Source organism: Rhipicephalus sanguineus, chromosome 1 (assembly GCF_013339695.2).
Source record: "Rhipicephalus sanguineus isolate Rsan-2018 chromosome 1, BIME_Rsan_1.4, whole genome shotgun sequence".
In the NCBI taxonomy this organism is placed as follows: Eukaryota; Metazoa; Arthropoda; class Arachnida; order Ixodida; family Ixodidae; genus Rhipicephalus; species Rhipicephalus sanguineus.
The window spans coordinates 243,431,549-243,459,114 of NC_051176.1; the positions used below are offsets into that span (position 1 = coordinate 243,431,549).

Sequence of the window (27,566 nt, forward strand, 5' to 3'; positions counted from 1 at the left end):
CGAAAACAAGGGCCCGCATTCACAAAAACGTCTTACGCTAATAATTTTCGTAAGAGAATATTTCACCCATATCATTAGCGAAGCCGGCTGACCAATGGAAAATCGCACTGACGAAAGAGAAGTTTTGTGAATTCGGCCATATAGTGTTCGGGTGCTTGGAGACCAAGGGCCTACTTCATAAAGCTTTTCGTTCGCAAGTGCTTTTTCACTGTTGATCATTCAGCTTCGCCAATAATGTGCCCAGTATCAGGATTGGCTAAAATATTCTCTTACGAACGATTCTAGTGTAAGACGCTTTCCGTGAATACGGCCGCAGGCGCAGGAAATAAGCTAGGTTATCTTAAAGAGACCGACAACTGGCCAGGACGTGTGATTAGATCCTAGTGAAAAATGAAAATACCGTGAATTATAGGGAACCCAAGCTCAAGTTTGGGCGCGACGCTCGCGCGGCCGAGCTATGCGATACTGGGATGCCGGCGAAGGCGGTTTGTCGCCGGATTTGGCAGCGGCGGCGGCAAGGACACATGCGCGCATGAGCTCCTCATTCGGCCCGGAGCACTGCTAGTCAACAATAGTTACATTGTGACGCACCACAGATGCAATCCGAGAGCTGTGCGCGTGCGCAGAAGCGGGGTCGTAGTGTTGTGACGAAAGGAGACGCACCGTGGATATTCCCAGTTCGATAAGAGCAGTGGCGCCGCTCGACGTTGCTTTGGAAGCCTATAGAGTAGTGATGCAGAACTATCGATGGTGCTACCGATACTATCGATAGCTGAGTCACTATCGAACTATCGATGGTGAAAAATACTATCGAAAGCGCTATCGATAGTAAAAAATTCGATGGTACTATCGATAGTATAAAATCAACAGCGCGGACTCACTGCAGAATAAACTTGGTTCCCCGCGCGCGTGGTACATAGTGGAGCCGGAGGAGCAGGCTGCAGGGCAAGAAAGTTGACATGATTTTGTTCTTCACCAGAGTACTTTGCTGACACATCATCATAAAGTCAAACTGTTCAGATGTAGCGGAAAGGAAGCCTTCACATGTGGTGGGACTGCGCGGCTTCAAATTGATATTGCATTTTATGATTTCAAAATAAAAACAAATATCAAGAAGTTAATTGTAAGGTGTATCTGGTTGCTTTTGGATACGAATTTATTGATGGATATATTCCGCTATTTTCACTGCGGAAATAATTATTTCTCTGCCAAAAATTGCTCATAAATTAAGCGAGGCTGGTAGTAAGCTAGCGCAAATATTCTGGCAATATGGCCGGCCAGCAGCCGCATCATTATTCACACCACTATCGATAGTATTGTCACGTGGTTGTGACGGTGAAGAATGCTGCAGCAAGACTGGGAAATACAGAGCTCTTTATTTGGGCGAACTTGTGCCCAGAAAATCAAAACTCAAAATACAAGCGATACATGCTGCGCACTGATAGCGGCGGAAGCAGTCTCAGCCGTAGGCGTGCGCACAGGGCTGGCAGGGGGGCGGCCGCCTCCCCCCCTAATCACCTAACAGGGGAGGGAGTAAAATCTGCCCTGCACATTGACCCTTCTAGTCACCTAAGAGGGGGGGGGGGGCAAAATCTGCCCCCATACATTGACTTAGTAGGGTGGGGCGGGGGCGCTGCGATGAATTTTCGGCCCCCCTAATAGGGAACCCTGCGCACGCCTATGGTCTCAGTCGTTGAGTAATGTGATCATCGGTGGAGCGCGTCGTCCTTTATACATCAGCCATCAAACCTTCTAACGTTATCGCTGGTGCTCGCGTAAGCTCTCGAATTAACTTGACTATTCGCGTCCGGCGCGTAATGTTAACAGAATGATCTCAAATTATTGTGAAGCTTCTCAAACATTACGGCGGCGCGGTCTGCGTCAAACGTTTCTAACAGTCTTTGTGGGTGAAACCCGAATACGTCAAAACAAAGCAATAAACACGCGTGGCAGTAATATCGCTATAGTAATATTAACGATGGTACTGCCGATTGCACTATCGATAGTTTGTCGATAGTAGCACTATCGATAGTTTAAAAAAAAAAAAACTATCGATACTATCGATAGTCAATTTACCGATAGTTCTGCATCACTGCTATAGAGACAAATTCAAGCATCCTTTTAGCGATGTGAGTAGGATTTATATTTTTAAATCGCCTTTGAAAGTAATAAAAAGCAGGTATGTCGCGCAGCCTAGTGGAAGAGCCTTGAAGCTGGATTATGGAGTCGTTAGTTTTGCTTTACGTATATATATATATATATATATATATATATATATATATATATATATATATATATATAGTCTGACGCTTTAATGCGCGCACCATAATTGGGTACGCATGCGCACCATGCGTACTCAAAGTTAGAGTATGTATATTGTTATCCATCCCCGCGCTATTCTGTGCTGCTTACGAGTTAAAAGAGGTTGCACGCTGAGAAGCGGCGCTGCCTTCGCGGAAACTAACATGTCGAGCCGCGGGGCATGTGCGCGGAATGCACGCATGCGCAGCGGACCGCCGCGCTAGAACACGAATCGCTCTCGTGCTCACCTCTCCCTGTTTGAAGCATGTGTTGTGTGTACACGACTTCATAGTCGCCGCAGATCGAAAATTTTGATTATAAATGTTTCACGGCGTTTTCGCGTTATCATTCCGCTATTAAAATTAATTAGAACTAACAGATAAGAAAACCAAGGGAAGTCTTGTCTGTTAGTTCTTATTAATGTTGTGTCTAGCAAAGAAAAACAATCCCTTAAATACCCCTTCTTTCGTTCATTACGCGATTGGACACTCTGACCGCGGCGGTAATATTTTTGTTGCGCTAAAGAAAACAGGTACCATAAAAATTGATTTTCGGTCCTTTTAACACCAACAAAGAAAGATAACGGAGAAAAAATTGCGCGGTTTTTAAGTGGGCATTGCTGAGTACGCGATAATCACATCAAAAAAGAACGCCAGATAGATACGGAAACAGAGGTCGTCTATATATAACACAGTTTACGAGTATTCCGTGTGGGCGTCTTATTTTTCCTTAAGTATTACCCTGAAATGCCTGCCCCTATCTCGATCTATATAGATTGCTGCACCGTAAAAGCGTGCGTATTCCTTGGCCGACAGGCCACGTCCAAATCAAGTTGCCTCGAACCACTGACTTGCAGTACAGAAGGCGCAAGCGCGCGGTCAAGCGCGTTGCACAAGTGTACAACCGTTCTGAGGTCCCTATCTTCGGCACTTAACGGGGGATGTGCTGATCTCATGTTGTGTGGAGGTCTGTCTGGCGGAAGCTGCCAGACAGATCGGCAGCCTGTCATTTTTTTTTAAATCGGCAGCCTTTCATTATCACCTTCCAAGATTATACACAGGACACTCGCGCTCCGAGAAAAAAAAGCTCCATCTTATCTCCTTCAGTGAGGGTTTTCACAGAACAACCAAGCATGAGAGAGAGATAAGATTCTTTAATGAAATGCCCGGAGAGGTTAGCCTGGTTTGTCGCCTGGCTTGCTACTCCAGGTGTCGGGTGATTATGGTATATACAATGATCACATATACACCATATACACACAAATAGTACATACAGTCACAAACACACATATATACATAAGAAGAGTCCAACCAAGCATGATCGCTCGTGAATCCTTCGAGGAAAGGAACAATCCACGGAGTCCCTTATCTCGAAGCTCCGATCTCACATATTGTTCCTCATAGTTACGCCAAGCATCCAATGAGCACGATTCAGAACACAGAGCCACGGTTTTGATTTGTCACCGAATGGACCGTAGGTGAACGGTCCATTGACGCTCGACGGACACAATAAGCCGCCAACTCGGACAACGCGTTTTCGAGCGCGGCCCGAGCGCTACGGAGCGAGCGCTACGGAGGGAAAGTGCGCGCCTGCAGGAAGGAACGTGCAGCTGTGCAGCGTGTCACGCCGCTCTCGGCCAGCGATCACGGAAATCGAGTGCGACGCACCTATACTAACATGGAGCAGCAGCTGTGGACGCGCCACATGCGCGCAAGTCGATTCGGGTCCCGTCGCTTACCATGTATAAGCGGCGATCACTCTTAGCACGTAAACGTCGGCGACGCAGCTTGCGGAGCGGAAGAACACCTTCGAAACGTGTAATACTACAGTTCATACAGACACTGCAACAAAAGCCCACGCTCTTGGCACGGGGGCAATGCACTTTGTAAAATTGATCGGCCCAGACATGACTGTCAAGTCGACCGACGCATTCGCCGTTATGGTCAACCGTCGCATATGTATGGCTCATAAGCAGAACAAAGAAAGTAACAGCGCTAATGGAGCAAGGACGACAAAGGAACGAAGACCACGGGACAAGTGCTGTACGGCTCATAAACCATACAAAGCAGGAACAGGTGAATGGCTCCACAACGAAAATACATTTTACGAACCCCTGCTACTCACAGAATGTCAACCCGCGCTAGTTTTTCTACGTGCCTCCATATCGCTCCCTTTTCCTGTGCCATTTTTTGTTTGAACATCTTAGGCGAAAATTCAATGGAATTCGTGGCCTAATGATATATATATATATATATATATATATATATATATATATATATATATATATATATATATATATATATATATATAAGAGAGAGAGAGAGAGAGAGAGAGAGAGGGAGAGAGAGAAGAAAACAGACACCACATGTAAGCGCTCACGTCCTTTCAGACTTCTTCTAAAGACCCCCTCCCCCTTCCAGCGTAGGGCAGCCAACCAGGCGCGTGTCTGGTTAACCTCCCTGCCTTCTCTCTTGCTTGCTTCCTTCCTTCCTTGCAAAGTCGGAATGTGAATAAAAGGGGTGTCACACCGACGGAAAGCAAGGTTCAGCCTTCCATAACTACACTTGCTGTTGAAAAAGGTGTTTTCTCTTGAATTATAGCTCAATAAGACGCCTGAAATACGGCTAAAACTCTTGAAATGCCTTTTGTAGTCCGAACGTATAGTCATCGAACTCGCGAAGCTTCTCGTTCGTAAGAACCATTTGTCGTTGGCAGGCCACCTCCGCTTAGAATATCCTGCATTTGCTATCACGGCCGGCCTCTGCTTGTTTTAGCAAACCATGCACTCTGCGTAAAAAAAAAAAAAAAAAAGCTATCGGAAAACGCACCTTAAAAGCATTTCGTTTGTTTGACGGGTTGGCATAAAACATGCTCGCGTCCATCACGATAACTAATTACCATAACACTAGTGGCCGGTCGATGACAAAGAGTTCTTACGAACTAAAAGCTTTGCGTCAGTTTACAAATAACTGTGGTTGCCAGAGCGTGATGCAGTGAATAAAGCGCCCGCCATACGGGCGGGACACGTACTTTATGCGTGGCCTTGGCACGCCTACACCATTGTGCGTGATGTGTCAAAGTCACAGTCGCAGTCTACTGAGGGACGTGGCTGCTTAAAGCGGCGACCGCGTGTAATGCAGTGCAACGTAGACAGCACGCACGATGAAACAAACGCGCCAAAGCGGCGTCGTGGTACATCTAATCCACGTAAAGACGGTGTTTAAAATGTTTTCCTCACCGCACACGCATTCGTAGTTCCGTTTCGAGGCCGCGATGGCCGCGCCTTGGAAGATTAAGAAAAAAAAAAAAAGGAAACGGTAGAAGTTAAGGGAAACAACCACCGCACAAGCTTCACCGAAACGCTACTTAAAAATAAATAAAAAAAATACGACAGAGGTTGTGTACCATGAATTCATAATACAACGTTGCCAACGCATATACGTATGTATAATTTCAGGTCTGTGCGCGTCGCTCAGGTGTTGCTTTATTAGCAGAATCGCAAAATACAATGCATATATGAAGGTGCAACATTTTCAGATGGAGGCCCAAAAGTAAGAACCGTGGGAGGGCCTCCGATCAGAATTGGACAAAAAAATTTTTTTTAGTAAGCAAAGGAATAGATTTACTATACAGGTTTGGATTGACTATACATTCCAAAATATAATAAATAAAAATACATAGAAAACCACCAATGCAGGCAACAGTAAGACTGATTGATGGACTAATCAATGCGACGAAAGCAGGTATGTTCAGAAACGGTCGAAAAATACATGGAAGAGCATCAATAAAGGCAATACAAAAACTGGATGCTACATTAATTAATGTGATGAAATCGGCTATGTTTTCGAAGACGATCGAACACGGTTTAATGGTAACATTTTTAAATTACGGTTTAGAATGTTCCGAATAGAAATTCCACTGAAACAGGCAGTTTGCCTACCGTAATTCGTAGCGACTTTCGGTAGCAGAAAATTTATCGACAGAACAAACCTAGTTGTATTATTATGAATGAATTGACGAATTGGGAACAACATCAACATCAACAGAAACTTGACGGTTGATGGCTTTATACAGCAAGACCAGCAGACTAGCTCTGTATGTGCAAACAACAGGAAGTACACTCAATTTTAGAAATAGGGGCTTAGGTGATGAACGAGGGCTTGTAAAGTTTATGCTTTTTAGTGCACGTTTCTGGATGCTAACTAAACGAGATATGTGAGTGTATCTCGCTTTGGGAAATAAGATCCGACTGTCGCTGGAACTCGAATTCCACGACAAATGAACGAGGACCTCTGATCGCGTTTTCTGTCAGACGTAAATCCTGTCGAGTCACTTCTCGTGCAAGTGTATATTCAAAAATATGGAATGCCTGATGAGCTGCCACTCGCGCGTACGCATTTCGTGTTGTTGTTAGCCCATATGGAGAAGAGACACGAAACATATATATATATATATATATATATATATATATATATATATATATATATATATATATATATATATATATATATATATATATATATATATATATATATATATATATATACGCGCAGAAAGCGAGCACCGAGATTAGTGCCTAATTCAGGAGCGTCGGGCACGAGAAACGAGAACATATAGCGTACCCATAAAATAACGAGGACACATGCCCGTGTCAAGGGCGGCATTCGCTGCGTGTGTACAATGAACGCGACTTTATGAATCACATTTTCATATCTTAGAGTGAAACTAGGCCTGCATGAGCTTTCATAGAAGTAAAAAGGAAAGAACGAGTGGGAAAAAAAAACAGCAGCAAGCAAACCCTGACATGAGTATGCAATCATATAAGAAAATATGAGAGAGAGAGAGCGAGAGAGGGAAAGAGACCACAGTTCCGGATGGCAAACGCATTTTTCAAAGGCTAATAGCGTGAACTATAGGCGTCGATCAAAGCAGCATGGCAACTGGCCAAGCAGATATTTCAGCTTAAAATAAAGCGCAGTTGTACGGGCAATAAATAATGTCGACTGAGCGATGCCTGATTGAGATATTGCCATTTCCTATCTTTCTTTCTTCCTTTCTTTTTTCTATGAATGAAGCTGCCCTCAGGGGCGACGTGATATTGTCGCTAAATCTTCATTCTTCTATAGACGCGCCATGGTTTGCGCGTGCTTCTTCGCACATTTCGAATCTGCATCGCTTTCGAGAATATGCAAAGCATAAATCGAGGCTCCGAGGTTTAAGCCTCTTTAATGACCGGCCCGCTGCATATTTCATTCGGCCAACGCGTGCAGCAGTTTCAGGGAGCGGGACGAGCGCCGCGTGATCGCTCACCGTCACGAGAAAACCTTGGTGTGCAGCATCATAACTCGGGGAAGTGTATGAGCGTGTGTGTGTGCCCTGGGGGGGGGGGGGGGGGTCAAGAAAGGCAGGCCACTTGTCAGCACGCATGCATGCCCCTTCCCTACCTCTCTCTCTCTCTCATTATCTTTTCTGCAATCTCATGGAAAGCTTTATTAGCCTTAACGCTCTCCTTTCACCCATAGCGTTGCTTCTTTTTTTCTTTTTTGCCCAAGCCTTACGCGCAGCACTCCGCAACGGAAGCGGCAGCGATTTTCTAAACCACTTTCACGTTCGCCCACTGTTGCGGCGTGGCCAGAGCCCCGAGCTGCCACCCGATGCAACGAGGCGCGCCGTGAAAGCTGCGTGCGCGAGCTCCATGCTTTACGGAGCGCCCCCCACTGTCTCCACCTCATCGCGCTCTGATAAACTTCGCGGCGGCGCCTGGCTTGGGATGCGTGGAATTCGCGCAGCTCGTATAAGCGGCGTCAAAGGGCTTTCAAGGAGCCGCGTCGCTTTAGCGCGCACGCAGGGGAGTGGTGTACGAGTGAGAGGGGCTACACATGCATGACCCTGTCTGCCTTTTACACCACTTGAAGTTCCAAAGAGTGCCAGAGAAAAAACGAAATATAAATAAAGGGGGCGACGAGGGGAGCTGTTTCTCGCGGTGTGAGCGCTTTTTTGTTTTTGTTTTAACCATCGTGTTCGTTTTCTTTCACTTTTTCTCTGACGTCGGAGGTATGCCAGAGCGAGTCCGCAGAAATGTGTTTCGGAGGCACTTTTCTTTCTCATATCACGTGCCACGAAGTGAAGAGATAGAGTGCGATCGGATCTCCTAAACATCGAATACGTTCACCGCGGCAGCCCCCGCGGGATTCATTTCCACGAGTAATTGGAAAATGCTATAGCAAACTCTGATTCGTAATACGCGTAGATTGAAATAAACAACAATAAAAAAAAAGAGATTTTGTTGCGCGGCATTTTGAACAATGCAATCTTTCACATTTTTGATGCTCATAAGTGTATTCCTTTGTAGAAAGAGAAGAGAGAGAGAGAGAGGCATGAACCTCTTCAGTTAAATGCGAAAAAATACGGATATATTACTGGCGTGTATGTAGGTGCCTCGCAGAATGTTATTAAAATCTGCATAAAGAAAATAACACTGGAGTAATAACCCCAGCCAGCATTCAAACATAGATTATCGCCAGACAAAGGAAAAAGCCGGGTCGCGTTTAGCGTCATTTATTAAATTAAGGAGGAACCGAGGTAACAACGGCAACGCGTATTTACAGCAGCGACAATTGCAAGATGAATCCTGCATGTTTGTGATACTTGTCGCTAGCGGATATCTTAGCAATATTTTTGTGCTAGCGGCTGCCCAATGAAACACAGGGGCCGAATTCAGAAAGGGGTTCCTTCGTGAGCAGTCTTATTGACCGGCCCCACCTTCGGTAATAATATGTCCAGCATCATGATTGCGTGAAACAGCCTTATATATATATATATATATATATAGGTCCATCCAGCATATTAGACTACATTCCGCCATGCAGGGACCAATTTCACGAAGCTTTTTGTTCGTATGTGGTTTTTGCCATTGCTCAGCCCCCTTCGCTAATAATATTCACAGCATTGAAATTTGGGATTTACTGAAAGTTTCTCTTACGAACAATTCTTGCGTAATATGCTTTTTTGTGAATACGGGAGGCTGAATTCGCAAAGCTTTTTCTTTCGTAAGAACTCGCTGCCATCGGTCAGCCGGCTCCGACAATGATATGCCCAACATCAGGATTGGCTGAAGTTTCCTCTTACGAACTATGCTATATCGCAAGAAATGAATATAGACGCTGTATTGTTGTGGTCCGCTCATCACGCGAAGCTCAAGGACAATTCTATGCAGCGTGCGAGCCGTGACAGCAGTAGCACGCGTGGGGAACACGAAAACCGACAAACAGGCAGGCGTGCCCTTAGTATGGATTGCTCTTTCTCGGGTCACCGGATGTGTATTCACTGCTCAGCAGTCAGGGACACGAGAGACGACGCGCCGTCCGGAGCCCGTCTTGTTCCGCGATCTGAGGCGATCGAGCGGCTGTTTGCGCCGTCTCTTGGATGGCGCTCCTCGTCGAGGCTTGCGCCAAACAACATGCACGAACGGCGGGCTCTACATCAGTACACAAACGGGCGTGTGCAACAAGGATGTTTTATTCTCTCGCTTTACAAGAGGCTCCTACGCTAAGCTGTTCGCGGGAGCAAATACTGGTCAATCTTCATGCACGGACATATATGTATATTAGCGAAAGAGACTGGCCAAAGGGCACTTACAAACGAAAATCTTTATGAAATTCACAAATATTTTCCTTCGCAAGAACCTTATCCGATTGGTCGGCGGCCTTCGATAATAAAGTGTTCGGTGTCACTATTGGACGGTTTTGATTCTTCCGAATTTTACTAGCGTAAGAACGTTTTGTCAATACCGATCTGGATCATTTACAAGGATAGTTTACAAAGAGAAGGTACTTAACGAATATCTTTTAGTGAATGAATAGCATTCAGCGCCAGTGCACACAAAAATTATTGCGCTAAAACTGTTTGTAAGAGCGGATGCCAGCCAACGATATACTGTCGACGTGTTAGTCAAGGCGGCTCGGCAATCGTAAGTGGAACTTAAGAACAAAGCGCATTGACAATTCGGCGTCTGGCTGACATGAAGGGTCATGAAGTAACTGATTTCGGTGATTTGTGATGAATTTTTCGCTTCCGCACCTTCCTTCCAGCATTTGCGAAAGTTATGTTAATTTTTGCTTCAAATCGTAAGAAAAAAAAAAAAAGCCACGACGTCATCATCCGAGTTTCAACATGTACGACCAGATCTTTGTAGAGCTTGCGAAACGCGTCCTCTATCGTCGCTCGGTTCGTTTCCGGTTTCGTTGATGCATAACGTTGCCCGCATCCTGCAAACACGGTCGCGTGAAATTGCATAGCGGAGACATGCCCGTGGAATCCCATCAGTGTTGCGCTGCCTCTATAGGCCGACTGACTATAGATTTCTGGGCCAGCATTCACAAAACTTAAGCCAGAACGCTTCCTCATTGGCTAGCGTTACGGCTCTCGCCAGTCGTGATCGGTATCAGGGTGATGACGATCTGATCGGCATGGTGACGGCCAATCGCAGAAAGCTTTTACGAAAAAGTTCCCGCATCCACAAAAAGCTCTTACACTAGGAATGGTTTTGTAACGGAGAATTTCACCGATCCTGGAACTGTATATATTATTATTGAATGCATCCGGCTGGCAATCGAAAATATCCCTTACGAAATAACGAAATAGACGCTCTATAAAATCGGCTGTAGGGGTTGAATTTACCAAGGTTTTACGCTAGAATTGTTAGGAAGAGATAGCTGTCAACCAATCGTGATGTTGTACATATTATTAGCGAAGACGGCCGGGCCGATGGCAAGCAACCCTTCCGCACGAAAACCTCCATGAATATGGCGAGAATGGTTTTGCGAATAATCCCCACTTTGCTTTGCGCGCGGGGAGGGTATATAAACATCACTTCCAGCGCGAGCTCGGCCCTATCAAAGCGGCGACGGCCAGGTGTTCCGTCTCAAGCGAACTGGGCCCGGCATATCGCCGCCCGCTGTCTACCGAGCGCGTCAAGACAGTAAAGGATGACCCTCGAAGCCCGGCATCTATCGCGCATACACAGCGCGTAGCCCGGCAAGGCGCACGCTTGGCATCAAGGGCTGCTTGCAATCTGCAGTGCGGCAAGGGAATCTCTGTTTAGAAAGCCTGGCGGTGACAGTCGTTGGCACTCAGACAACATGTAGGGAGCACGCTCTCCAAAGGCTTTTCTTGGCGCTGCGGGGTTATTCGCGGGCGTTTTAGCGCGACAGCGCGCGACATCCGACGTCCCTCTGTCCTCGGACGAGAGGGCGAGCGTCGTAGCGTCCGGAGCCGCTCAGGTGAACGCAAGAGTAATCGATGGAGGAGATTTTTTGACGTTCACCCCTAGCAGTGAAGAAAAAAAAAACAAATAAGGAAAAGAACGACTGCGACAAAAAGGGCCGCTTTGTCTCGCGAGCGTACCCGCGCACTCGCGAGACAAAGCAGTCCTTTTCATTGCCCTTGCGTTAAACTCTATGACTCGCCTTTTCTGGGCTGCGCATAATTCACCCCGAAAACTCTTCATCTGTCATTCCCTACTTGGCAGAGACCACAACGTTTGTGAATAAGGAGGAAATACGAAGACCAAGGAAGAGAAATTGCTCAAATTGCAGCGCAAACATTGGTGGCCCCGGACTACATGGCAGCAATCATAGAGAGATAGAGAAAAGTAGAGAGAGAAAGAGAGATAGAAAAGGTACGCGTAAGGCAGGGAGCACACAATAGAAGGTGTAGGAACGAAAATCAGACATCGCTTCGTGCCTCAGTTTCTCGGTTTGCTCACTCGTTAGACCTTCGCGACTTTGTCGTAAGTTCAGTGAGACTCGAATGCCAAACTTGCTTCCTCAGGAAATAAAACTAGTGTGCTTGAGAATCTAAACAAATATAGTAACTATACTTTCAACCCCCCCACCCCCCTCCACCAATTTTTCACAACTGATTGCTCTTATTTCTCGCTTACAAAGGTAACTTTCTTTCTTTATTTTCTTTTTTTTATCCTGGTGCATATACGCTTTCAAATATACTTTCCTTGCAGAGGACCTTTCAGAAAAACCTTGGCACAAGCTTCAGAAGTCCATTTTTGGCGAACCTGAGTTCTTTCACTGTGTCCATGGGAACCGACCTTCTGGTCAGGCTTTTTTCCCATAATTTCACGAAGCGCGACAACTTAAATCGCATTTCGCTGGTGTTTTCTGATCTATAGGTCTCTGCCTGTATTTGCGTAAGCAAGATTCTCTGAAACGTTTCCAGTCAGACTACTAGATTAGACCTGAAATTTATATACTTAGTACAAACGTCATGTCATGCTTCCCCATCGGCTCTTTAAAAGAAAAGAGAAAAAAGAAAGCTTTCGAGCTAACCACTGACAGAAAAAGCATGGAAATAAGTTCCTACACACCGTGACAAATGCGGTATTAGAGGTGCTCGAGAGAAAGAGGCTCCATAGCTTTATCCTTCTCTGTTTATCCACAGAATGGATCAGTTATATTTACAACAAGACGGCGAGATGGTCTAGTTGGTGAACATTCATGTTTAAAACAAAAGCTTTTTAAGCGCACATAAAACGAGGACAGAAGAACTAAGAATTTGACAGGACAGCGCTTAGTTCTTCTGTCCTCGTTTTATGTGCGCTTAAAAAGCCTTTGCTTTAATCATGAGTTATATTTACTCTGGCGTTTTGAGTCGTGTGATGGAGTCTCGGCCAAGGCGTCCCGTTTAAAGGGACGCTAAAGAGCAAAACGATTTTTCTCGCATTAGTAAAGTAGTTTTCCACGATACCAAAAACACCACACTTTCTGCGCGAAGACGCTTAATAAGCGAGAAAACGCGCAAAAAGAAAATACAGGTGGCGACGCCACCTGAAGCGGCCACAGGACGAAGTCAACCAAATATGGGAAATATACTTAGAGCAAAAATCCATTGTGCAGAAATTAGTCGAGGCAAAAATTAAAGGTGAAAGTGAACGCTGGATGACAGAGATTCGCGAAAAGAAGGCCGCGCCTAGGATATTTTGGAGCCACCTAAAAGCGCTGGGTAGGAAGTCTGTCACAATGCAACAACATGTGGTAGATGAAGGAGGAAATCAATTGGAAGGGTATGAGGCGCTAGGTTACATCCGAAAGATAACAGCCGATTCGTTTAAAAAGGTCGCCCAGGGGATTCCCCCGGTGAGTAAAAGTGCGCAAAGGAGTGCAACCGACGAAGATGTAGTACTAGAGAATTTCAATTGGAAGAAAGCCGAAGGAAAAATTCCTAAGCGCACTACACCGGGCTTAGATGGGGTTCCCGTCAGCCTCATTAACGAACTCGGACATAACACCAAAGAAGCACTGCTGAAAGCCGTAGAAAAGTGCTTACAGGAGAGGGAAATACCAGACAGTTGGCGAAAAAGTAGAATGAACTTAATCTATAAAGGCAGGGGAGAAAAGGATAAAATTCGCTCGTATAGACCGCTAACCATTACATCGGTGCTATACAGGTTGGCGATGCAGGCAGTAAAATTAAAAATAGAAGCGTGGGTAGAACAAAATGATATTTTGGGAGAACTTCAGAATGGATTTCGAATCGACAGGCGGTTAGACGATAATCTGTTTGTTCTTGCCCAGTGTATAGAAATATCGAAAATAGAAAACAGGCCCTTATACGTAGCTTATCTAGATATTACCGGGGCGTATGACAACGTTAATCAGGAAATTTTGTGGGATATACTGAAAGAAGTGGGCATAGGTGACGACTGCATACAGCTTTTGAGGGAAATATACCGAGAAAATACAGTTTGTATAGAATGGGAAGGAATAAGTAGCAAGGACAGCGTTGAAATCAGCAAGGGGCTGAGACAAGGATGTCCTTTGTCCCCGCTGTTATTCATGCTGTACATGGTGAGGATGGAAAAAGCGCTAGAAGGTAGCAACATTGGATTTAATTTGTCACACAAACAGGTCGGCACGATGGTTGAGCAGAAGCTTCCAGGTCTATTTTATGCTGATGATATTGTCTTATTTGCGGACAGTCAAGATGATATACAGCGACTGGCAGATATATGCGGAAGGGAATGTGAGGCTTTAGGACTAGGATTTAGTGCAACAAAATGTGGATTGATGGTATTCAATGATCACGAAGACCATGCGGTCTTTATACAGGGCCAAAAAATACCGAGGGTAAGCGAGTACAAGTACCTCGGAGTATGGGTAAATGAGGGGGATAGATATATGGAGGTACAAGAGAAAGCATCGGTAGCAAAGGGAAAGAGGAATGCTGCAATTATGAAGCACAGAGCTTTATGGGGGTACAATAGGTACGAGGTGCTTCGAGGGCTGTGGAAGGGTGTGATGGTCCCGGGGCTTACATTTGGGAACTCAGTGGTGTGCATGAAGTCAGAGGTACAATCAGGAATTGATGTAAATCAAAGGACGGTGGGCCGCCTCGCGTTGGGCGCTCACGGGAAGACGACAAATGAGGCTGTAAAGGGTGATATGGGATGGACAGGCTTTGAAGTGCGGGAAGCTCAGAGCAAAATGAGATTCGAAGAGAGGCTGAGGAAAATGAAGAAGAGTAGATGGGCAGAGAAGGTTTCCAGGTATTTGTATAGAAAAAGCGTTGACACGCAGTGGAGAAAAAGAACTAGGAGGCTCACCAGTAAATATACGGCTAGCAGTGCGGGCGATATGGCAACAAGGAGCATTAAGCGGAAGGTCAGAGAGGCGGAGAGGACTTATTGGATGGCAGCGATGGAAAAGAAGCCGGCTCTGAGTAACTACCGAAAGGGAAAAAACGAAATAAGGAGGGAAAGGTTTTATGATAATTCAAGGGGAAGCGCTTTACTGTTTGAAGCAAGGTCGGGCTGCCTTAGAACGCGTAGTTATAAAGCGAGATTCAGTAACGAAGAAGAACAATGTACATGCTGCGGGGGAACTAAGGAAACGATGGAACATGTACTGATTGAATGTGGCGATATTCACCCAGCTATACGTCTGGGCACGAGTCTACATGAAGCCTTGGGTTTTAGGGACAACAATGGAAAGCTGAACACGTCCGCGATAGAAATAAGTAAGAGGCGGTTAGAGTATTGGTGGCAGAAAAGTAGAGATAAAGAACAAAAATAAATAATGGGGGGAAAAATAAGGTCATTCTGCCTTAAGGCAGAGAGATAGACCGTGAATTTATATTTTTTTTTGGTATAATAACATAGATTTAATCAATGTAAATAAGGTATTAGGCCAACATAAAACAAGGAAGCTTTTTTTTTCTTCTTCTTCGAGCCTGGTGGCAGGCATGTCACCACCCCGTTACAAAGGGGACGCTCATAGCATCCATCCATCCATCCATCCCGCACCATTTGCCGTGACGTCACATATTTTTGACGGCGCCTGCTTGGGCCTACGTAGTTCCTAATCGGTTAAATCGAAGTACATTGTCCTCTGCGGGGGCCAGATACTTGACATAACGAGTTTGTGGAAATTTTGTCGAGCCAGTGGCGCCAAAATAAGTTAAATGCTCTTTGAAGTCTTTTGCGTCACGAATTACAAAGTTCGGCGCGAAATTTAAGAATGAAACTTTAAACTTGGTTTTCTTCTCTAATAATAAACCTGTGATGGTGAAATAAACTACACAAGAGTTCTACGAGCACACTTTATCAATCTAAACCAATTCATTGTTTCTCTTTAGTGTCCCTTTAAGGAGAAAGCGGACAGCAATAACTGCGCGTTCGCTCAGCTTTTATACGCCTATGAAGGAGCCACACTAGCAAAAATATACAGCGGCGACTAATGCGTTCCCTCAAAGCACCGAGTGCAACTTTGCGACGTTAAACAAAACCTGTTATAATGACTTCTATCAATTATGATTGTTTTCTACACTATAGGTCTGCACATTCTGCACAATCGCATGTTGCTCTAATTCGGAAACCACTATAGGTCTGCACATTCTGCACAATCGCATGTTGCTCTAATTCGGAAACACGAACGCCACAGTTGCGCGACGTTTTCATTTGCCGCGTCGACAGCGACGTGCTAAGGAGTACCGCTTGGTACCCAGCCTGCTGCAGAGGAGCAACAATAATAACATATAAAAACGAGAACTGCGGACTGTCCCGCTTAAGCGTCAGCGTGCGGTGCAGAGCGAGTGGTTGAAACGATCCGATAGGAGGTGCTCAGCACGCGAGCAAACCGACACGAGGCCAGTGCAAGGCTATATAGCGTGCCGCTCGGGAAGAAGTTTCATAGCCGAGAAGACGGAGTCGCAGTTATTATTATAGCACGCTCGCTGCAGCGGCGGGGCCGATAACGCGAGACTACTAGATCACTGTAGCGAGGCCAACGAGGTTATCGCTGCAGAGGGGACGCCACGCTCAGCCGCGCCCCAAGGATGTCAGCCAGGCAGATCGCAGCAGTCGTGTATGCACTGCGTGCTGAACGTGCCGAACTATTCAAGCGCTCGCAGGGCGGCGGTGCCGTCGTCCATAAAATCCTGCTTGTTTAGGAGCGCTATAAACTACCGGTACAGGTAATCCGCGTCACATGAGGTTTACGTCGCTTCTTGCGCTGACAGCGACTCCTGCAGAGACCTCAGACCTGCGCCTACTCATAGTCAAATACAGAGGCGTATAAGTTACGGGGGGGCAAACAGGGCAAACGTGAGGTGCTAACGATGCGGCAGCGTTTACGAGGAAGAAGAATATTGAAGGCTCATTCGCGTGTAAAAGCTTATGTCCACGCGATGACCGCAGCGGCAGCCAAAAGAATCAAACGCTGCTCCAAAAATCGTGAAGGACATTTAAGGCACACAGCAATGGGATATTGTCGTCGACACAGGCTTCACGCCGCATACAATTCAAGTCAGTGATTGGAAGATTGCACTAAAGACAAGAAATTCTGCCGACGAAACGAAAAAAAAAAACAACAACAACAACAAAAAAACAAAAACAAATAAAATAAAAAAACAACAAAAACAAAACAAAAGAAACGTTGTACGGAAAACGGACAGAACAGTCGCGTGGTGGCCACGACGCGGCCATCTGCGAGCCTTTCGGGTTAGACTGAATGAAGGAAGGGAATTTTTGAGGGCTATAGTTCCTATGTATGACAACAACCTTAATGAAAGCCAGCAGATAATGAAGCCCTATACGTCCCCAATACCCTCCTTGGCGTCATTGTCTGCTGGTTTTCATTCGGGTTAGACTGGTCGAAATTCGTACGCGTATTCAATCTACGCCCTAAAGGAGTAATATCAGAAAATGGAGTGTAACGCAAACAGGACCATCCCCGAGGGCAAGCCCGCGTCGTTTCAATAACCCCTTTGGCAGAGACCATCTTCTCGGCCGACTAAGGCGCAGTTTTAATACCTTTATGAATGCGTGTCTCTTTCGTTTTTTTTTGTTTTTTCTTGTTTTTGTTTTATTAAATCGAAAGGCTTGCCTACGGCATAGAATGTATGAGCTTGTTCTAATGTACGCTCGTATAGTTCGTTATGAACAGGAAGGAGGACAGCAATAGGGAAATCGCAGGGAGGCTAGTCGGCGTATGCGTGCAACATAACGCGAAAACGATATATAAATTAAATGCGGGTGATTGTTATCTGGCGCAGTGTTTCGTGCCCGTAAGTCGCGCTGTGTCTCTTTGTTACAGCCTTATATGGAAACTATCCCTTGCCTGCACTCGACTGGTTAAGTACAGCGTTTGAACGCGCGCATTTTCTACTGCGTGCTTTGTATATACACACCTAGGTAAGCACAACGCACGTTCGCTTTAATTACCACCATCCCCTCGGTGTTCACTAAGGTCGCGAGGAACGAATTTGCGCTCCTGACGCAGCGTTTTATTCGTACCGCCGTTAATGGTTCGATAATGTCGAAAGATCGACATTATTCGGCAGCGCCTAGCAAATCGCGTACACGTTTTCTGACGTCATTCCACTCCTGATTCGCCGCTCAAGAAGATATATATATATATATATATATTTACGCCGATTAGTCGCGTCTTCGCCGATTTTTACGACCGAATGCGAAGGATTGCTGCTTCGCGGTGAAGGTCATGTTGCGACGGCCGCGCCGCGAGCTCCCCATTCCTCCGGGAACAGCCTTTCTCCGAGAAGGACGATTTATACGGCGTAACGGCCGTTTCCAACAACCGCATATAAGCGGCATTATATAGGGCCCGGTGATTTCGCCCTCCCCTCTCTCGTTCGCGATGTTTTCTTCCGACTCTCGCTGGAAAAAGCTTCGGACGCGGCCGTCGATCAACCTCCCTGCGCATCTATGTGGCTCAAGGCAGTTTTTCCGCCTTTCGGGCGCAGAAAAGCCATTTATAATTACCGCTATACCTTTTCAGTGCGGCATTTTGTTCCCCCCCCCTTTTTTTTAAACAAGTCTTACACGCAAGCTAGGGGGGGTGGAGAGGAAGAAAGTGAGTGAAAGAAAGAAAACAACTGTTGCTTTCGGGGAGGCTAGCCGTTTCATCCATTAATTCGATCACTTGATACGTCGAACGGATCAAATGAAAGAGGAGGCCTGTACAGCTGATCTTATCTCCTCTCGCCTTTGGTCAGCCGGGCGTGGCAAATTCACTTAAAAGCGAAAGGCGGCAGGCAGTGATTCGCTCGGTCGGCTTCTTTCGCTTTTTTCTGAGCCGAGTCCACATCTCTTCGCGGTGTCGAAGGCCACCACGGCTGCAGAAACCGGAGACAGTCGGGACGTGCTCCCGACTGAGTTGGCAGCGGCAGGATCCGGCCGACGTGAGCGGAATCGGCCTCCGTCTGGCACGAGCCCGCATCGCGGCCGCGGAGACGTGTTGCACGCAGGTGCCGCGCACGGCATAGCAGCCCGAGAACATACGAGAACCCCGAGACGGTCGGCAAAAAAAAAAAGAAACAAGAAATGCCACGGGCGAGGGCCATCGCCGCAGAAAAAGCGCACGCAAGCAGTCGTGCACCTCTCGCGCGGCGGCACCTCGCAGCGCGCTTCCCGCGATTGCCGCAGAACGCTGTCACGCATGATGAACGCTCGCTGCGTTCGGCACGTAATTCGCGGGAAACGCGTTGCCAATCTTGTCGCGCTGTTCTTCTCGCAGTGGTTTCCAGAAGAGTGTATAAGACCTCAGTGCACGTTTTCAACCGCAAACACTTGATTTACTTATACATGGGCCATGCATGCCTGCAAATCATCTTCAGCAAAACCATCTTCCTAAAAGACTTCTTAGTGGACACTGAATGAGATAAGCGTTTGTGATGAGCCGCCATGTGCACTTGCATGTGAAGCGATGCGTTATTACGCATTGCGTGGATAGAACTCGGACAGAAATGTGCGCGTGTGGACGTTCTATTGCAAAGTGAACTCTTGCTAGGAAATTGTCCATTGCCATGTTAATTTATTATTTGCTTTAGTTTGCTGTTTGTTGTTTCTTTACTTGTTTATTTTTGTTTGAGGGGAACCATTCTTTTTTTGTGCGGCAGAACGTAGAGAAACGGAGCAGCCGAGGTGCTATATACCTCAAACCCTCGGTCAGAAGTTATAGAAGAGAACAACAGAGTCCGCAAGCGCGCTGTGAATTATGCGTTCATGGTCGCATCGAGAGTGGGCGCAGAATAAATCAGGGGTCGAATTCGCCGAGCTTTGCTTTCTCACGTGCCCTACAGTGACGGCTTGGGTTATAGTGGTGCATACCCATAAAGGGAACAGCTCGCACAGTCGAATGGCAAAGAAGAGGGACCAACGACATAGCTGTTGTTTGTCCGCCTTCTTCGCTCTTCGTCTCTAGATGCGTTGCTCCTTCTCGATATAAGTGCTCATTGCCACATAACGATGCATTCAGTTTCGAGTCTGGCTGAAATTTTACCTTACGAACAATGTTAGCGTAGAAGATGCTTTTGTTAATTCAGCTCGAGGTCACTTTTTTTGTTATTCTCTTTATTGCGCAGAATAATTCTGCCGAATGAGCGCATGCATACATGACAGAAAGATGGGGAATCATAATATGCTTATAAACTAGCAACATTAAATAAAAGTATGACGTAACAGACAAGATGTGAAGTATATCGAGTTGGTTCAGTATCTCTTTACGGACGGCAACTCTCCCTCATGACCATCAAAGATAGACCATCAACGCACGTATCAACCTCACTGCCTTTCACAAACGTGCATTTTTAAATAAAGCCGCGCAAGCTTCTTTTAGCCTCTTCGTGAACGAAAAGTGGCCAAGCCACACATAAACAGGATAGGTTTTTCCACAGCCTTATTGCCTATGCATTTCCCGAGGAAATCGGCAGCGCGCTGTAGCCACACACGCTAGCGGCGATGCAGACCTGTCCGAGGCCAGCAAACTGGTCTTTTCGTCGCTGCTTTGTTATTAGAGAAGTATCTATTGTACGGGCCATAATGACGGAGGCATAACAAGCAACCGGGATGGGGATGGATGAGAGGGTGGCGCGCAATCATGAGGCACACGGCAGCAACCACAGTGTTGCAGAGTTCGCGCATGGTCTCTGTGTATTAACGCACTACATTACGATGATGCGCCGAAGGTATGTACGTTGAAACGCTTACAGTTAATGTCGCCAAACTAGACGAACAGCGGGAGCGTACAAAATCTGTTGGCACCCTACAAGACATACCACCTCGTCAATGATAGGCACTTGCGAGCTAAGAATAATGCATGCTATTATACACGCTGACGAAGGACCGGCGAAAGTTATTTTCCGGTTGTTTTTGTTCAGACTATAGTTGTTATATAGGCACAGACGCTAACCTTGCGAGAGACTGCAAGCGACGCGGGTCCTCATGGTGGAGGTCGCATCAAAACGTTCAAGACGATTGACTCCGGTGTAAAGAAGAACTATTGAAAATGGCCAAAGCATTAAAGACGGCACAGTTAAACGCAATATCCGAAACATACAAATAAAAATACAAAAAAAACTCTATAGGATGAGTTTTTCATTGCCATGTTAATTTATTATTATTATTATTATTATTATTATTATTATTATTATACCTAATACTACCATCACTACTACGCCCATTTTAGGCGCCACTAGGTTACAAGAGCAGGCTAAACTTCCCGACTACTATCGGCCGCACGGATTCTCGAGGTTTTAATTTAGGACTCGATGTTCTGAAGCGAACAATTCAATCGACATGACTGAACACTCGATTTGCTGATGCTGGCTCGCTGGCAGACATGAAAAAGTGTATTTTCTTTTTAAAGAAAAAGGTTGAGCTTCTTTTCCAATCGTTCTGTCTGTCTACGACTGTCCTTCTTGTCCAATTAATCGTAAGTACACTCTCTGATAGATTAGCCACCAGCGCCTCCAAAGATTACACTGCTTTAGTCAAAGCCTGAATAATTTGTACAATACATACAGATGCATCCAATATACTTTTCAGCTCATGCTCGCCGTTAAATGAGTATCTGGATTGCTATTAGTACAGAGACAATACATTCGCAATGTTTGAATCACCCGCATTTGTCGATAAGGCGAAACGTCTGCTCTCAAACGATTAAAGGAACTACGCACACGCTCTAACCTGGAACTCGTTCGCTATGTTCACACTCCGAATGTAATTGCAAAAGAAAACTGCGATGGAGTCTGAGCGAGGAAAAAAACAAAGAACAACACCATTAAGGGCACTCGATTCCCAGCGCCCCACCAAGTCTTCCGTCGTAATTTGTCTGTGGGCAGCGGGAAACAAACCACGCGAACTATATTCGTTCCTACTACACGTGCAGCCATTTGTTCTCTCGCCAACCACTCGCAGTTCCACTCTTGCGGCGTCGAGCGTTGATTCAGAAATACTAGCGCACCTTCTCTCCTTTCTTTCTCTTCTTTTCTTGTCAATCCCGCGCTCAGCCGTTCTTCTCATTCGAGCCGACCCAAACCAAGGACGCGGCAACCTGTTCTTCGTTTTTGGTTCTCCGAGTCTAAATCGTCCACGGTGTGCCCGCGGCAAATGTCTGCGCCGCATGACGCGCTTCGAGAGCAGCAGGCCGTGCACGCATTGCGGTAAAACTGGGGAGAAAAGAAAAATGCAGTTGCCGATATACGGAGCCGTGCCTGCCGGGCAAGACTGCCCTTCAGGAACCAACTGCGGCTGACTGACACCTGCGAATAGCGGTGAGCGTTAATGGCCCCGAATCCGCATACATGACCTGGTCTATAGTGCTCCGAGCAGGGGCTGTGAGTGTGAGAGGGGAACCGAGGGTGTTCAGGAGGAGATTGGTCGCGGGGAGTGGAGTGGAGGAGCCGAAACAGGCTGCTGCCACCACCGTCACCGCGCGAGGTCGATGCAAATACCAGCGACGCCGGGTGACGAACTCACACGGCCCCTGAAGTGGTGCTCTCCGAGCAGCGGCACCCATGCCGGTTTCGGCGTCGCTTGGCGTGACCGCGCACCGGCTCATATGCAAAGCGTTCGAGCGTCTCCGTCCGATTGTTTCTTTTTTCGTCCTCTCCGCCTCTTGCCTTCTCCGTGCACATACATATAAACACAAAGAAAGCAAAAAAAAAAAACAAAAAAGAAAACCCTCCCCTTGCAGCGCGAGAAAAATGAAGACACGTGTGCCGGGAAAACACGCCCCTGCTTTATCCGCGAATGCAACTGTCGAGATAAGTTGACGATAATGCGAGGAGAAATATTGTCTTCCGCGAACTGATTCTGCCCCGGCGATTGAACGAAGCGTTCAAGGAGATCCCGTTCCAGTTTCTGTTGCGACTGCGTAATGGACCTGGGGGCTTTTAGAGACGTGTTCTTGGCTGCAGTGAGAGTATATACTGGTATAGCGGAGGACCCTCGATGACCGCCATGAGATGAAGGCGAAGAAAGAAAAAAAGCAACTCACGTGCCTCGCTAGTTTGGTAAAGTTTCGCGTCAACTGTCTTGTTTCCAGCCAGAAGCTAGAAAAATTGAGGGCTGTTACGTCGCTTGCTTCGCTAAGAGAGCGTGATCGACGCACTGCTTATTGCGAAACCGCTGTTTACTATCGCTGCACGGAGGCGGCTTCTCCAACGAAAAAAAAGAACGAAATGAGTTTGTGAGAATTCGATGCAGTTAAAGGAAAATGAGATGCTGTTGGTATATAGAATTTCCGCGTATCGCGAGGAACGACGGAAGTTCCCGTTGCCGCTACCGGAGCAATGGCCGTGGAAAGCGGCTGCGGCCGGAACAGTACGCCGGCAACCGAAAGCTGCAACGAAAGCGGCTGCACTTCTTATTTTTTTATTTTTATCGCGACAGTGTAGAGAATTCAGCGCCAATAAATTAGCAAGGGTACAAAGAAAATACTAGCGCACGACAATAACACCGTACACAAACGAGAGGAATATGCATCACGGCAGCCGGTGTTCACAAAGACCTCGTATGCTGCAGTTGCTCGCTACGCTATACAGTATATATATTTTGAGCCACTCCTAATGCTATTTACGAACCTAAGGCTCGTGAATTCGCTCCGTGGGCCCGTATAGACAAATAAGGGTTTTACTTAAGAATCGTTCGTAAGCGCAAATTGTGCAAATCGTTATGCTGGGCGTATTGTAAGTGAAAGCTGCCAGCAAATGATACTTGCGATTAAAAAAAGCTCGGTGAATTCCACCTAAGCACTTAAATTCACAAAGAAATTCATTTACGTAAGTGCTTTTCTTGCCACTTGCTGGTTGTCCGCGCTAATAATTTACCCAACATCACGATTTTCTCGCGTAGCTGCTCACAAAAAGGGTTGTAAAGTAAGAAAACGTTACGAGCCTAGGCACTTATTAATCTTAGGATCCTCCTCGTTCGATTCTGTCTGCTCGTTATCACATACAGAAGCGGGCGACCGATAATGGCGATAACGAAGGCGTGGCGTCCTGTACCAGCCAATGACGGACGGCAGCAAGAATGGAAAATGAAAAGGATCGCTACATAATGTGGCCCCATAGTACGTATTCAGAAAGAAAAGCTCTGACGCTACAGTATATATACAATGCCGAATGAGGACAGGCACCATACACTCGTGATGTCGGCTAAAGTGAAGGCGGCCGTGGCTAATGAGAAAGAACACTTCGCTGACGAAAAGCCTTGCGAATGCGGCCGAACCCGCAAAGATAAACGTTCCTGAAACCTTTTTGTCATTGGCCGTTTGTCTTAGACACTGGTATGCTTATTAGCCGGAGTTTTTCTCTTTTTCTTTTCCCTAAAGGATCAAGTTTACTCAAGAACTGCTTCGTGAATATGAGCCCTGAACATCAATACGTACGAAGCATAGTCATTTGAGCCAAATATTGTAAAATGATCAGCCCTTCTCAACGTTGTGATGCACGAGCAAGCAGACATAATACAGGATAGGACGGACGTCATTTTTCGTGGACGTATTTATGTGCTTTTCAGGCAGTGTTTAAGAGATGCTAAAGACGTACGAAAAAAATTTAATAACTGCCCTTCCACACAACGCGCCGAAGGAGGCGATGTGAGAACACCCATTACATTATTATTATTTTTTTTGTCTCACGCAACCTATACTTGCTGCACGGAGGGAAATCGCACTAGAAATGCGGGAAAAGTGACTGGTCCCATTCTGCGTTCCATTGTTTCCTGTTACCCTCTACAACTAAGTCTATACAGACTGATCGAAATGAGATCAAACAACACCGGAATCCTGAAATTTTGTTGAAGCTGCGCCACACAGGCGCAATGGTAATGTTGAAGACGGTCGCCTAGCTATATACTGTCTGCGGTTATACTGTCAGCCAGACACTTCTGTCTCGGCCGTTAACAGATACGTTATCGGCAAAAGAGGTCACGATAGTCACTGTTACAGTTCTCGGCCACGACACCGAGAAGCTCTCGGACAGCATTTGCGTGCCTTCTGCAACAAATGATACGCGATTCTGATATATTTATTACCTTCGTGGACAGATAAGGCCAGCCTGAAAGCGTCCACTTGGTCTCTGCTGCAATTGTACACCATAGAAGCGGTCGTGTTATCTGACCTGCCTACTACGAGTGACCTTGTTTGCACACGGCACTAGCACAGGACGAGGAGCGCGGAGAACTCCCCAAGGAGAGGAGCGTGCAGTTCAAAAGACTCGGGAGGCGCACTGCTGTTCCATAATTTATAGGGCGGCTTGTTGACTTCAGAATGACAAAAAAAAAAAGAAGGAAAGAAACATGTACTCGCCCAAGAGGAACTACGAAGGGAAACATCATCGAATGAAATAGTAACAAAAACGATTAACCCGTTGTGAAGCTGCGTGGCAGCCAGAGTCACAAGTGTGTGAGCACGACATGGCGCGGTAGAACAGGCGAGCTGTGCGGCGTATGCCATACGCGATAACGGGTGAAAAGCAACGCGGCATAAAAATAAAGTTAGGGCGAAAGGCACGCGACGACAGACTAAAGAAGGGAGTTAACTGTATCAGTAATTTAAAAAGCAGTACACCGAGACGAGAAAGACCGTGAAAAATGTTCGGTTTATTAAATAGCAGCGAAATAAAGAAAGATCGATACAACTTACAGCTCGCTGTTATGGATAATCTCATCTAATATGCAGGAGGCGCCACAGCACAAAGGTAAACACGAGGCACGCTAAAAAAGTCACACTACTTAGTTCTCTGGATATTCCTAAAGCGATTTTATTTCTACGTCCTTTGAAATTGACAGACACATTTATTATTTTTTTTTACGAAGCACGTAATCGTCTTCGCCTAGGGAGACAAAACGGTAAACTGTGAAAGTTTCCTGATAATACGAAACTCGGATACTACGAGCTACGCGCAGCGAACTGGTAGTTCTTATCGCTATATAAGGACCACAGCGCGATTGCCGCTGAGGGCGAATGGCGCGATTCATAGATGCTACATGAATAATCCCCGCGGAGCGTAAATACTGGCGACGATGACAGGAGGCGCAGTGATGAAAGGAGGGGAGGGAAAGCACGTGAGCGTGGTCCGGCCGTTCGAAAGGCGCAGCTCAGTCAGTCGCGGGCCTATCGAACGCACCGGGCCATCGACATCCGGAGCGCATCCGCACGGGCCGCGAGTTGGCAAAGTTGGCCCGCACGCGGAAAGTTGCACGCGCGCGAGTGCGCGAAGACCCACCGTCGGCGTCCGAGTATCCCCAGGCGGGCTGTTCCTGCTGCTGCTGCTGAGACATGGGGGCTTCCTAAGGCACGGGGTCGCAGGGGGGCCGCGTGTAACTGATCCGGGAGCGCGGGGCCACTTGCGACGTTGGCGGCGGTGGTGCTCCTCTCGTGCAGTGCGGGCGCCGATCGTTGTTGTCAAAGCTGCTGCTGCGACCTGCTGCGCGCGCGATGAAGTGCCGACGCTGTGAAAGCAGCAACTCGCCGGCTGAGCCAACAACTTTGAGCTTTCATACTTTTCCAGCCTCCTGGGCACCTCCTCCTCTCACTCACTCTCTGCTGTTCCGATTCGCTTCCCTATTACATCTATTCGGATGTGTGTACTACGCGCGCGAGAGGAGGAGAGCGGACTCTCGGCCGCTGATGCGCGCCGCTGCCGCCTCGCAGTGATGCGGAGGAGGCGCACGGCGCGTGCGCGGCCCGCTCTCGCCTTCCCGCCGGGCATGCGCGCTGCGCGGCCGTCCTCGCGCCGTCCGCCAAGGGCGAGCATCCCGCTGCTGCTGCTGCGCCCGCTGCGGTCCGCGGAGCCATGCGGCACCTTTCGTGCGGGCCCAAGAAGCTTCTTCGCGGTCAACGATCCGATTCATTTCAGCCCAACTCGAAGGAAAAACCGCAGTCCGAGCTTAACCATCGCGGCGAGATCAGAAATACAGCCCAGCAGAAGCATCAATCGCAGTGTGCTGTTTTATAGCAGGCATTTCTAGCGTCTCTATAAGAAGCGAGGGAGAAAAAAAAATACCAATAACAAAAGTAGTGAACGTCGAGGGAAGTGCACTGCGGAAACGACACGTGCTGACGTCAATCGCGGCGCCTTAATCTCAACACTGCTCGTTAGTAGCAGCGAATGCAGCGGATCTATAGAGCTGTTGACACGTGCGAATCGTGCAGGAAATATTCGGCATTTTGATGTATGCTTACGCAGCCGCGGTTAACATTCTCCTGAAGTTGTTACAGGGCTGTCCAGCTGCATTTGCGATGCCGCCGTACGTTGCGCGAATAAGACGTTGTCGTAGAGCAGTTCCTACAGGTAACGATCATAATCACGTCGCTGTGCTAGCAACGTATAATGTTTCTAAAGGCAACAATACAGTTCGCCTATTTTCGAACATGGAATCTTATCTTTCAATACTCAACAATACATTTAACTCCCACCCCCCTCCCCCGTCATATGTTCAGCGCTCTTTG

General features: G+C 46.9%; 1 protein-coding gene across 1 annotated transcript in view; it reads right to left on the minus strand.

The window, feature by feature from the left end:
• Positions 1-26,677, minus strand: part of LOC119375571 (carbonic anhydrase 1) — a 95,985-nt gene extending 69,308 nt beyond the window's left edge. Inside the window, exon 1 of the mRNA XM_037645806.2 lies at positions 26,341-26,677. Coding sequence (XP_037501734.1) covers positions 26,341-26,395 — 55 coding nt within the window. The 5' untranslated portion in view covers positions 26,396-26,677. The remainder of the gene's footprint in view (positions 1-26,340) is intronic.
• Positions 26,678-27,566: the final 889 nt, after the last annotated feature.